At 44.6% G+C, this 12,545-nt stretch overlaps 1 protein-coding gene across 2 annotated transcripts; it reads left to right on the top strand.

The window, feature by feature from the left end:
• The first annotated feature begins 1,572 nt into the window (after positions 1-1,572).
• On the top strand, positions 1,573-7,346 carry LOC130527260 (glycylpeptide N-tetradecanoyltransferase 1-like). 2 transcript variants are annotated; one of them, XM_057035540.1, is made up of 12 exons: positions 1,573-1,722; positions 1,811-1,922; positions 2,089-2,233; positions 2,465-2,592; positions 2,696-2,787; positions 3,355-3,471; positions 3,577-3,747; positions 5,113-5,221; positions 5,363-5,533; positions 6,380-6,547; positions 6,619-6,759; positions 6,897-7,346. In XM_057035540.1, the coding sequence occupies exons 1-12, from the start codon at positions 1,706-1,708 to the stop codon at positions 6,918-6,920; spliced, it is 1,395 nt and encodes a 464-aa protein (XP_056891520.1). In that variant the 5' UTR covers positions 1,573-1,705; the 3' UTR covers positions 6,921-7,346. The 2 variants fall into 2 exon arrangements, with proteins under 2 accessions (XP_056891520.1, XP_056891529.1); XM_057035549.1 differs by having other exon boundaries at positions 6,622-6,759.
• The last annotated feature ends 5,199 nt before the right edge of the window (positions 7,347-12,545 follow it).

Below are 12,545 nucleotides of genomic sequence, written 5' to 3' on the forward strand. Positions count from 1 at the left end.
TGTGTGTGTGTGTGTGTGTGTGTGTGTGTGTGTGTGTGTGTGTGACAGACAGACAGACAGACAGACAGACAGACAGACAGACAGACAGACAGACAGACAGACAGACAGACAGACAGACAGATAGATAGACACAGACAGACAGACAGACAGACAGACAGACAGACAGACAGACAGACAGACAGACAGACAGACAGACAGACAGACAGATAGATAGATAGATAGATAGATAGATAGATAGATAGATAGATAGATAGATAGATAGATAGATAGATAGATAGATGTAAACAGTCTCTTTGTTGCCAGTCTACCCCTCACTCCTGACAACTCAGAGTCATCTGAATCTTCTTGGGGATTAAAACGTCTCCTTGTATCACAGGATCACAAAAATGGGATTTGAGTAGGCGTGTCGGCCGCTTTTGGAACAAAATATGTTATATGAAAAATAGGAGGGAGAGAAGGCCTTAAAATTCCTCAGATGGATGGGAAATAAACCATCATCACGCTCCTGACGAAGCATAAAAACAGACAGAACAAGGTGCCTCATGAAAGGACTCCGAAAATTGACTGAATTTTTCTTCCATAAAAGAATGTGGAAGCATTCCAGAATTGTCGGCAGAGGACAGCTTGAGCACAGTTTGCATAGTGGCATGTCAATGCCATCACGTGGAAACAGACGAAGACTCGATGGCCGTTCAAGAGTCTGTAATGTTTCATTTATCACAAATTCATATTAATTTTTTAAAGCCATCACTCTGAAAACACAAAAAGGAGAAGAAATTTAGGATATCATTGTATACAGTGAGGTGAGAGGGGTGTGAGGCCAGTGGGTGCAGTTTGTATTCTCACCACTAGGTGTCGCCCCAGTTTACATAAAGGAACTGGTCACATGAGATTTTGGTAAACACGAGGATCATTTCAGGTGGGAGGACAAGACTAGCTGTGAGCTCATCTCAGCTGCCATCTCAACTGTCGGACTCTAAGATAAACGACCTTTGACCTCAGGAGATGGTGAGTTGTGGTGACAGCTGCGGATCTCAAACTGCTGTTTCGCCACCATTGTCTTCACATTAAAATGCTTTTAAATGTGCCCTGACAGTTTGGCTCATCATTATTTGCACAATTTCAGCAGATTAAAGCCTACAAGATGGTGCAGGTACCAGTGAATGTCACAGTTTTTCTGATATTATCTCTTACCTTGGCATTGGCCTGCCTCTGTAGAGCAAAATCATCTTTTCAATAAACACTTATATTAGTCCCTTAGCAAACTAGAGTTAAATGACAAGAATCACAATAGCCATCAAAGGATCCTCCTAATGGCACCGACTATTGGCTTAGCTGTCAGCTGCTGAGTAAAACTACAAATTACAGATAAAATTATCCCTGCTTTGACTGTGCACATCACAAGGAGCGAGACAACAAAACAGTGGAGTGATGGATCAGAGCACAGATGAATGAAGAACAATAATAATGAGATTAATCCAGACATATCGCCTCAAAAACATGATCATTTTTAAACAGAGGGAAAGGTTCTGTAGGCCCCTGAGCTTCCACTCAGCAGGGGGTCTTGTTCAATTGTTACTACTGCTCAAAGTTATCTATCGGTTGGGTGGGGTCACCCTCCGCCCCTCCCTGCTCGCTGAGATAAGAGCAGGAAAACCCACTAACATGTGGCAGAGCCCTCACTGCTACTGAGCGTCCGAGGAAAATGACTGACTCAAACCCGTAAGTCTGACAGCGGCACGTTGTGTTTTTGCACTTTCGCGTTCGTTCAGTAAAGCTGGCCTTCGTACGCGGTTGAATTATCTTCCAGTGGCGGGACGATGACACAGGCCGAAGGCAGCGGTGTGAAACAGCAGAGCAAAAAGAAGCAGAGGAAGGAAAGTGCCTGGAGATCTGAGGAACCCAAGGATCCCGTTGCCATGGTTTGTGCCCTTATGTTAGGAGTGAATATTGTATTCTGATTAGGACTTTTCTACACTTTGAAATGAATGGCCTGTGCTCAAGTTGTCACGTGACCACTGAAACGTTCTGACAGGTGACCTTGAGTTGTGCTAATAAGATCTCCTCTCCTATGTCCTCCTGTCGTAGCTGAGTTCTCTCCCAGAGAAGAAGCAGCAGGAGATCCAGAGAGCCCTCCATCTCTTTTCCTTGGGCCAAGGTCTTCCCAGGAGCCTCCAGGCGGCCAGGAACCACAAGTACCATTTCTGGGAGACCCAGCCTGTCCCCAGGCTGGGTAATTAAGCAAATTTCTTTTCCAGCAGTATTTTCCTGGAGACTCTCAAAAGTGAAAACATTGGCTCGTGTTTATAGTCAAAATTTGGCTACTTCGTTTCTCCGGGAGAGATGAGAAGATCAATACCTGTGAGAGCGGTGCCAGTCTCATCTCCTGCCAGGAGAGCTGCGCCAGAGAGCCTTCATCAGATCGATTTTATTTAGAGTGGAAATATGTGTTGTTACAATACAGATGGTGCAGATGACGGCGTTATGACCCATGGCCCAATTATAGACGCCGAGGGCAGCGTCCGCACGGACCCCTACTCTCTACCTGAAGGCTTCAGGTGGGATAATTTGGAGATGAGCAGCCAGACAGTGGTGAGATTCTGTCTGTACAGTCACAGAAACGGCATTTACCAAGTCAGGAGAGATTGTGCAAAAGTTTGATGGAGGCAGACTGAACAGTGCTTCTCCGTTGCAGCTGAGGGAGCTCTGCACCCTGCTCAATGAGAACTACTTGGAGGAGGATGACAACACCGTCAGGTTCGACTTCTCCCCGGAGTACCTGCAATGGTGAGAGGGTGCATCTGCTCCGTCTGGACTTTGAGTCTAAATGGGTTACGCTTTTTGTGCGGTGTTATTCCTCCTGCGGGGAGGGTCCGCACGTCTGACCTGAACATTTAACTGAACCTGCGGGAGGAAAAACCCTGTCAGAATTAAGGTTTATGACCTTTTTGTGCTGACAAAGTGCTTATTTGATGCACGCCAGTTCACCCCTTTCAGCCCTCCTGACATAGCCAGGATCATTACAGCAGCCATGTGCTGACAAGCAAGCGCTCCTGTTTTGTAAAGGAAATGAGAGATGGCAATCTCATTCCTTTATCACCCCAGATGTGTCTATGTCCAATAAAGCAGTTCGGTAGGGGGGGTCCTTGTAAACCACGTAGGAGCCTGGTTTCAGTCCCTTCAGCGGCTTCTTCTTGATAGATCATCGTCAGAGAACGCTTTTTCTGCATTATGTACAGGTCCTTGATGCTTGCAATGCAGCTGCGGGGGGCCTCAGGATGAACCAGAGTTTGATGTACAGCCCACATATCTATTCTCAGCTGCGTTTCCTAATGACATTCTTTACCTCCTCAGGGTTTTACAGCCTCCAAACTGGTTGGCCCAGTGGCACTGCGGCATCAGGGTAGTCTCCAGTAATAAGCTGGTGGGCTTCATCGCAGCGGTCCCTGCAGAGCTCCTGGTATATGAAGCGTGAGTTGCTCATAAATGGACACAAGTGACATCAGATGGGCCATATTAGCATTGGCAGCAATTCTGCAAATGTCTTAAAGTGACTGTGCTGAATGTGCCGGGCAGGGAGAAGCGCATGGTGCAGGTCAAGTTCCTGTGCGTTCATAAGAAGCTGCGCCTCAAGCGGATGACTCCGGTTCTGATTCGAGAACTCACCAGGCGGGTAAACCAGCAGGGTCGCTACCAGGCTGTCTACACCACTGTTGCTGTGCTGCCCACTCCGTTAAGCTCCTGCAGGTAACATCTTCCCAGCGCACAACCTTCAAAGCCCCTGAAAAAAATTCCCCCTGCACGTAACAGTGCGATTAGTAGATCTTTTAGGATGCAGAGTTTGTTACTCATCACTACTTCTTCTTTTGAAGCACCAGAGTGCATTTAATAAGTTAATGGTAATTAATTAAAACTCTTTTTTAAATGGACCCACATCTATGAGTGGCGAATGGCAAATGTTTGGAGTACATGTAAAGTTTTCAGCTCATACAAATCATACTTATCAAAGCCTCCGGCACCGCATCCGGCTAATTGGATGATTATTTTCTGACTGCTCACGTGTAAATTGCCTTGGATTTGATTTGCATGCAGTTAAAGGATATGTTTTTTCTGTTCCCTTGATTGCCTGTGATAAAGCTTTTTTCACTGGAGGAGAATCTGAAACGTGTGCGTGGGTGTGTGCGTGCGTGCGCATGTGTGTGAGAGTGTGTGTTTGTGTGTGTGTGAAATCTTCATATTGTGTGTGTCTTTTGACCCTGATAACAGCTTTATTCTTGCTGCCACTCCTCTTATGTACTCCTCCACTGGTGTAGAAGCCCAGACCATAACACCATAATTGAATTTTCACCTTCTTTCACTCTGGCTAAAAACCCTTTTCCAGCTTTTCTTCATGCAGAAACACAACGATGCGTTCCTAACAGCAGAGTTATAATGTAACTACACTGTAGGTGTCAAACTCTGGCCCGTGGGCCAAATTTGGCCCGCAATATGATTATATTTGGCCCGCGCAGCCATACCAACTGACTATTAGAGCTGGCCCTATTATCGCTTAAAGCGCATGTGCTAATACTACAAGTACCAGAATGCTCTGCTGGTGTTTTGGTGTGAAAATCAACACTCCACATCATTTGGTCGTGGTAATGAGCCAATTTGTGGCTTGCCAACCACCAAGAGAGAGGAAGTAGTCACAGCATCCTTATATGCTAATGCTAATTCTGGCACCGCACTACCCCTCTGAAAAATTAGGCAGAAAATAGGACCTTTCTGAACAGGTAGTCGCAGAATATCTGTTTAAATGTGTAAAAGACGGACCTGTCTGTCTTGTATGTGGAGCCAATGTGCATTACAAGGAGAACAACAACAGATGAAAAGGCATCACATTTAACTTACAATGGAAAACGATTCCTGTTGAAATTTAAAAGAGAAGAAATGAATGCCAGTGATGTGGCATGTGTCGGTATCCCTCCGAGAAAAATACGCGAGACTGCTATTTTTGCGGCTGACTATATATAGGGAGGGGGGGGAAGAGTACTATAGTATAAAGTATAATCTCAAGTCGACACCTTAACATGTTTTGATAAGCTTTGTAAAATCCACAATCACGTTCTACAGGTACTGGACGCGTCCTCTGAATCCCAGAAAGCTGATGGAGGTGGGGCACCTGGGTCAGAAGCGGAACATGAGCCTGCAACGAGCCGTCAAGGTCCACCGTCTGCCTGAGGTGAGAGTGTGCTGTCACCTAGAGGCAAAGACTCAGTAGTGCTGTTACAGTCCGACCTGTACCTGCCACACCAGGGAGCGATGCACCACAATGTGGGACTGTGACAGACACACTGATGGGTCCTGTGTTGGTTTCCTCAAGGTAACAAAGATACCGGGTCTGCGACCTGCAACTAAAGGCGACCTGGAGGAGATTCACTCTCTCCTCCAAGAGAATATTCGCAAGTTTCACCTCAATACCATCTTGTCTTTACAAGAAGTGGAGCACTGGCTGTTACCCAGGGAGAATGTGGTTGACACCTATGTCGTGGAGGTAAAGATCCGATTTTTGCATACCGCAGCATGCATCATTCAACATTTTTTAATAATAATTTTATGAGCACAAATATCACTGCTGTTTTTTTTATTTATTTATTTAGAGGTGGAAAAGGTACCAAAAACATTATGTAAAAATGTTATTACGTAATTTACCTGAAAGTTAGGTTAGATTTCTTAAAATCTATCAGGTAAAGTATAAAAGGCTGACATTAGGAATTGACAGAGATGATGCATGCATCTGAGAGGAAAGGCTCTCTCCTGTGTGCTGCAACCTCAGAGGGATATAAATGTCAAACAAGTTGTTTTTAATTGAAGGCAACATGAATTAAAGTGCAGTCATATAATAAAACATTCCCACAAACATAAAAGAAAGAGGTTTAGCTCGCTGCCATTTGTGCTTTGTAACCACAAATCTTTAGCATACCACCAGCCTGCTGCCCACCAGCTCTCTTGTCTCTTGTAGCTAATGTCACAATTCATTTAAAGCACTTATGCAACTGTGCAGGTATTATTTGAGTGATTCTAAATGTTTGTGTGGTTGGGATGTGGGATTTTTGCAGTTTGCAGTCTCTCAGTTATCTGGTTCATCTGGTTCAGTAAATGGCCTGTTTGGCAGGAGTTACTTAGTTTCCCACAAGCTCCTGTCTAATGTTGGGGACAGGGTATGACCAGTGAAGGGTTTAGCCTTCTCCATCTTGACTATGACTTGGCACCATCTGCATCGTACCAGCATTATGAAATGGAAACCTCATTGATGCATTAGATTCTGAGATTATTCACTGTCAGAATAATTGGTAGCAGGTTGAAGTGTAATTCCTTGAATTCTGCTCCTCACACACAGGAACTTGATGGTACTCTGACAGGTGTGGTGAGTTTCTACAGCATTTTCTCCAGGCTGCTAAATCAACCGGTCCACACTGGCCTGAAAGCAGCTCATCTCCTCTTTGTCATCTCCACTGCCACAAACCTGGTCGACCTCATGAAGGACACGCTTATTCTGGCGAAATCTGTGAGTTTCCTGATGATGGAGCGCGATGTTTCATTTAAAATGGAGAGTCATTATCTCTTTTGCCCTGTCAGCAGAAAGGTTGTGACATTTTCTCAGCTCACGACGTGATGGATAACAGCAGTTTCCTAAAGCAACTCAAGTTCAACGTCGACGACGTGAGCCTCCATTACTACCTCTACAACTGGATGTGTCCTAAAATCAGTCCTGACAAGGTGACCCTCTATCTGTTCTGTGCTGATTAATTGTACTTTCAAATTAAACTAATTAGAAGAAATAACCCCTCTAACATTTAAAGCAATAAAACATTTTCAGCTTTCGGAAATCATTAATGTTATGCTGTGTTTTACAGGTGGGCTTGGTTCTACCCAGCTGAGCAGTTGGAGGAAGAGGACTTTTAATTCAAGTGATTTGAATTAAAAGAAAGTCATGTTGCCGTTTTGTTACCAAATGCAGGGCCGGCCATTACTTCGTTCATGAGATAATAACCTCACGGAAAGAGTTTTTACGTCCATAAATTAACAATCAAATTAATCAAATGAGCTAAAATAAAATAAAAAGACACAGCAGGGGGCGCTTCAACGCTAACACGTTTTAGTGATCGACGTAATAAACGGACGTCTGTTGAAGAAATGTGTGTTTCAAGCCCTTTTCTAAAACTATGGAGTTAAGAGAATATATTATTTAGTTAGGACAATGGTTAACATTCAACGCAATGGATAAGAAATATTTATACTTATTTGCATCCTCATCTGTCTACAAACTATAAAACAACTAGGAATAAAGGAAAAACAAATGCAAATGTATTTTGACTGATCTTTTTTTCACTCCTTAAACTGAATAAGGAGAATTTACTAAGTGTACTTGAATGCACCACCACGCCGAGTGTGGGCCAATCAGAAGCTAGGATGGGTTTTTAGTTTGAAGTTACTGGACGTGCGAGCTGCTCCCCGCAGCCGCTTGTGTTCCTCATACAGGCGGCACAGTGGCTCCTTCAGTTCTCAGTGGAGGACCAGCACGGAAAGTTGGACCCTCGCTCTAAAATAGCATTACCACAGGTTTTTCCCCCTTCCTCGTTTTCCGTTATTTTAAAGGACAAAGCTCGTTAATCGAATACGATTGACGCGTTCTCTTTGGCAGCGTCTTTCAAAACATACGACAGCTCGCAAAGTGTGTTATGAAAGTCTGTGCTCGCTTATTTTGATTGATAGCTGCCGTTCGTTGGTCCCATATTTATATTTATATGGGACGTTTGCTTCCAGACGCCTAAAAGTCAAGGCTTCCAGGTACGTACAGTGTGAATTTGAGATTAAGATTGCGTTTGTGAGTGTAAATATAGCCGAGGTAAGATGGTTTTAACTCTGTTCCTACAACAGTTTTATTTGAGGCATTACTTCTGCCTGCTGAGGTTAATATGTGTGAAAATGCCACATGTGACATTTTTTGCAGATACGCTGTCACTCAGGCCCCATCAGCACCTGTCAATGCATGTACTTCCGGTTCTCACGTTAACCTCATTCTGTAAGGAAATCCCTTCATTTCAGAAACTCTCATCAAGTCCATTTGCTTGCTGTGCATGTTTTTGCCCCGTGCGACAACTGACTTTTGAAGAGAGTACTTTAATCACATGAATGCATGTGTCAGGAGTTTAAAACCAGGTGGTGTTCTCCTTAAACCCCCCGTTTTTCGAGGTCCACTGAGTTGCCTCAGTCAGCCCCTTTGCAAACAGTGACAGAGATAAGAGTGACGTATTCCAGGCTGTGAGCTGCACAACCACCTGTGAAAACAAAGTGATAAGACGGCGTGACAGCTCTGAAACTGGCCCTCTGTTGTCATACACATTTCTCTCAGACAATGCTGATGGTGTCAGAACGACACATTTCAAGTGCAGATGTATCTATTTTCAAACTGTGGCTGATGTGTCAGCTGTTGTGTTTGAGGCTCATCATTTTCATTTTCAACCCGGGTTTGAGTCGGCAAAATTGGATTACAATAAAATCCCAATCTTTCACTAAACAGCTGTCATTTCTTACAGTATTGTCCAATCAAACATATGAAGAGCTGTTCATTTAGCTCTAAAATCTTAAAATGGAAGATGCTGTGTTACTTGCAGGGGTTTTCCTGACAGTAATGCCGCTTTGAGGCATTACCTTGGCCTGTGTTACAACAGGCCTCTCAAGAATCTTCTGCAGCATTGGGCAAGAGGGAAAAGGAAAACTGATGCACGACTTGATAAGACGTTGTAGTGTTGTCAGTGTATCTGTGTCAGATGCAAAACAGGACAGCACTTGTCCCACACTCTTGGCTGCTTTGTGTTGCTGCTGTCTTGGAGGGAAAATCGCAGGAAGTCTGTGGAGAACGCGCTCGGCACCGTGCTTGAGTCAAACTTGTATGAACACGTACGCACTCTTGTCAAAGTCCTCCGTATGGCGTGTCTCTTCTCGGGACCATTAAAAGTCCCCAAATGCTGAGACAGATGCTCTTTTGTTGAAAGACTGAAGTAGGTCATGCGTTGTGGCATCATTATCATTCACCTGAACGCCTCATGAGAAACTGGAAGTTCTGGAAGGCCACTGGGAGGAACATATAATCAAGGGTCTGAGACGTAGTATATACATTAGTCAGCAGTTATTACCTTGACGGGCCTACAGCATCAGTGATGTCACTGTTGTAGCCATGACTTGGGTCAATCATTCTAACAGAACGTAACTACAAGCTCGTTTTTTTTCCCCTCCCACTGAAAGCTTCAGATTAAGTCATTGTGTTTTTATTGGGCTTTTGTGTTGTGCTGTAGCTGTACCAGCCCTCAGTCAAGCTGGCACAGGTTTGAGATTTTATTTGGACAAACGGGCCTCCCACAATGATGCTTATGTGCAAAAGAGTTCAAGGGATACAGTGAAACTCCTCCTATTCAGTTTGATGTAAATCAAGGATTTTTACTCGGCTCTAGCAAAAGAACAGCAGGATTAGGAGATACTGTTCCTAGTGCTTGATTTTCTATTTTACATAAATATTTGCAGGCCACATCTGCAAGTCAATATTACTAGTACAGTGCTGTAATACTAAATACATAAAACCCAGGCACTGGGTCTCCACCTCAGATCCCACCCGCCCTGGTCACCCCCACCTCAGGAGAGCCTGGTGTCAGACTTTAGCTTGTTTGAATACAGCAGAATGAGCAGTAGGTGCTCCACAGGGAAGAGTGTTGGGGGTTAACCTCCAGCTAATCTCTGCTAAGACACATTTATAGACATTACAGCAGAGGGCTATTACGTATCACCGAGATGATGTGTTTGGTCAGCAATTGATAGCATTTGCACAGCTCAGGCCCGTTTTAAGGGGGTCTCTAATGATCGGAATATTGGTTTAGCATTTAAACACAAGCTTATGTTTGAAACTTTTATTTAAATTATGCATGTGTAATAGTTTCCATATGGAAGCATGGACGTCTCGCCAAAATATACACCCCCTTTGCTTGGCGCCAGCGCTGAATTACATTTGATATTTGTCAAGTTGAAAATGAAGCCATAAAATGAACCGAGTAAAATATAAATGAGTATTCTGTGTTGTATTCAAAACAGACCAATTATTGGCAATGTTTTATCCACCTAAACCTGGTTTTTATTGCCTCCATGCCCCCGTGTGGGACTGATGTTTCTATAAAACATGCAGAAAGTGCTTTTTAAACCATATGTATGGACATAGTTAGAGCATTATATTTACTAAGAGACTGCACAGAAGTGATGGTGTTTATTCTCATGCTTAATAGTTACCTTTTGCAGGCCAAAGACAAGGCACATTAGGTAAATTGGAGGCTCTGAGGTGTGAGTGTGAGAGCTGGTACAATGGTCAAGGGTGTCTTTCTGTTTCTTGCACAATAACTGTTGGCATTCCTGCTGTCTTTGCATCCCTGATTAGTAATGAGCAGCAGTTTGCAAAAGAAGAAAAGGAACAAATAAGCATGAGACTGCACATGTGCTACTCTGAAGAAAAAGGGGATTTTTTATAGATAAAACAGAAGGTAATAATTATAGTGTCTTAAAAGGTGCTAACAGTTTGATTTTGTTGCTTTCTGGTCGGAGCCAGTCTCGCTGTTTACTCCCTCATCTCCATGTAAATGGGGGAAAAAAACTGTTTTAAATTCATACACCAGCGGTATTGGCCTCGTCCTCTGCGCCTCACAACTTTAAACAACTAATTAAAATCATACATCACGTTTTTCTATTCAGGTTTGTGACGTACAGAGTTAATGAATGTTGAATAAGCGGGTTAATTGGACCCAGCAACACGGTTTCTGAGCATGGCTGCAGTTCTGAGCATAGTTTTGCTCCATCAGAGTTAAGTTGACAGTTAATGGGTCCTACTGGCACTGTTAATGCTCAGCCCTAACCCATCCCCCCCTCAGCGTAGGAGGCCGCATTAACCCCACCACCCCCACTGCTCAGGAGCATTCCAGCTGGCCAGATGGTGTCTGTTCTGCTCGGTGGACACCAGAGAGCTGGGAGCGAAACCCCACTAACAGTATTCTCTGGAGGAGACATTCCACTTTGCTGAGCTTGGGCCTACCAACACAACCTCGCCACCCACCGACTCTGCTGATGTCAACCTCTCGCTGTCTCGCAGGCGACCACCCCGGGGGGTGAAGTCCATGTAGATAAGTTGTTGACATGTGGAGCAGGTTTCAAGGAACAGGCAGCTCTGCTAGTGGATTGTGAGCGAGGCGATTGTCACAAATTGTGTTTGTTAACTGAAATCACACAGTTATGTAAGACAGAACACACAAATATCCTCCTTTTGAGTTCCTAAAATGTGAATTTTTAGCGCGTTTGTAGTAAAAGGGGCCAGCAGGGTGAAAGGTTGAACATAAAATAGTTCAATACTCACAAGCAGCATAAATAAGTATATTCATCACGTGACCTTTACATTTTCAAATAGTTTTAACATGACTGTAGATGCACAGAGTGATTTTGTGTTAAATGTGCACACGTTTCAGCCTTTTTTCGTCCGGCTTGGCAGATTTGATTGCAACGAGGGTAATGCTTTTCAGGTGTTTGGGGTGGGGGGGACAATTTAGGTTAACATTCAAGGGTGGATGATTGAACTGTAGCTACTACAAAACAGCTGTCACCCAAGACCCCCTGTTTCTGCCCCACTTCACAGTTCCACTTAAAATAATCCTATATAGCACGTGGTGTGAGTGAGAGAGGAGGCACGAGTCGTGAGATAAAGCCCCACCCATCCCACTCCTCACTGCAGCTTCCACGCATGCATTGGAGAGCTTGGTTTTGCCTGATTTTGCTGTTTGCGTGCTTGGGGTGACTCCTCCTGTCTGCCCAATCGTCAGATTCAAAGGCTTCTTTTGAATAAAGCAATGAAAGACCGGATGGCTGGGACAAAGAGGCAGCATGTTGGAGGAGGGGGGGGGTGCATAGATGCTCCTCTGTGTTGAACCTAATTTTGTCTTTTTGAAAGCGCTGCACATCATTTTTCCTGGAGACAATAGCAGCTGTCCTTCAGTCGGCTCGGTGCAGTTTTTCCAGTGTCCGTTCCTTCTCCCGAGCAGAGCCCAGGCATGAGTGCCCAGGGGCATGAGCGCCCAGGCATGAGCGAACAGGCATGAGCGCCCAGGGGCTGTTATGTCAACTGCCTCTTGGGTGACTGGCTGCACTCAGCGGGTTTCTGGTAAGAGGGATTTGAGGGAGTTTGAGCCTGTGTAAGTAAAAGAAGGGGGAGAGGGCGAGATGAATTAGACTCAGACCCTGTTTTGCCCCATCCTCCTCCTCCTCTTGTGCAACTGCAGATCTTATCCTCCCTCCACCCATGCACCGCCAGGCAGGGGCCCCCCCTGGCACCCTGGAGACACATGCCCCACAAAGCCATCACATCCACCCCCACAATAGCTCACTCTCTCTTTGCTCCTTTCTGGCCTCTTTCCCCTTGCTTGCTTGACCTCTGAAGTACTCTTAATTCTTCCCTTGTGCCCCATTTTTGTCTTATTCTC

This window comes from Takifugu flavidus, chromosome 1 (assembly GCF_003711565.1).
Source record: "Takifugu flavidus isolate HTHZ2018 chromosome 1, ASM371156v2, whole genome shotgun sequence".
NCBI lineage: Eukaryota > Metazoa > Chordata > Actinopteri > Tetraodontiformes > Tetraodontidae > Takifugu > Takifugu flavidus.

What these genes read in the sequence shown, in the direction of transcription:
- LOC130527260 (XM_057035540.1), top strand. An exon ending in TTGACACCTATGTCGTGGAG is followed by an intron (nt 5,534 to 6,379) that starts GTAAAGATCCGA and finishes CCTCACACACAG; the next exon opens with GAACTTGATGGTACTCTGAC. An exon ending in CTAAAATCAGTCCTGACAAG is followed by an intron (nt 6,760 to 6,896) that starts GTGACCCTCTAT and finishes TGTGTTTTACAG; the next exon opens with GTGGGCTTGGTTCTACCCAG.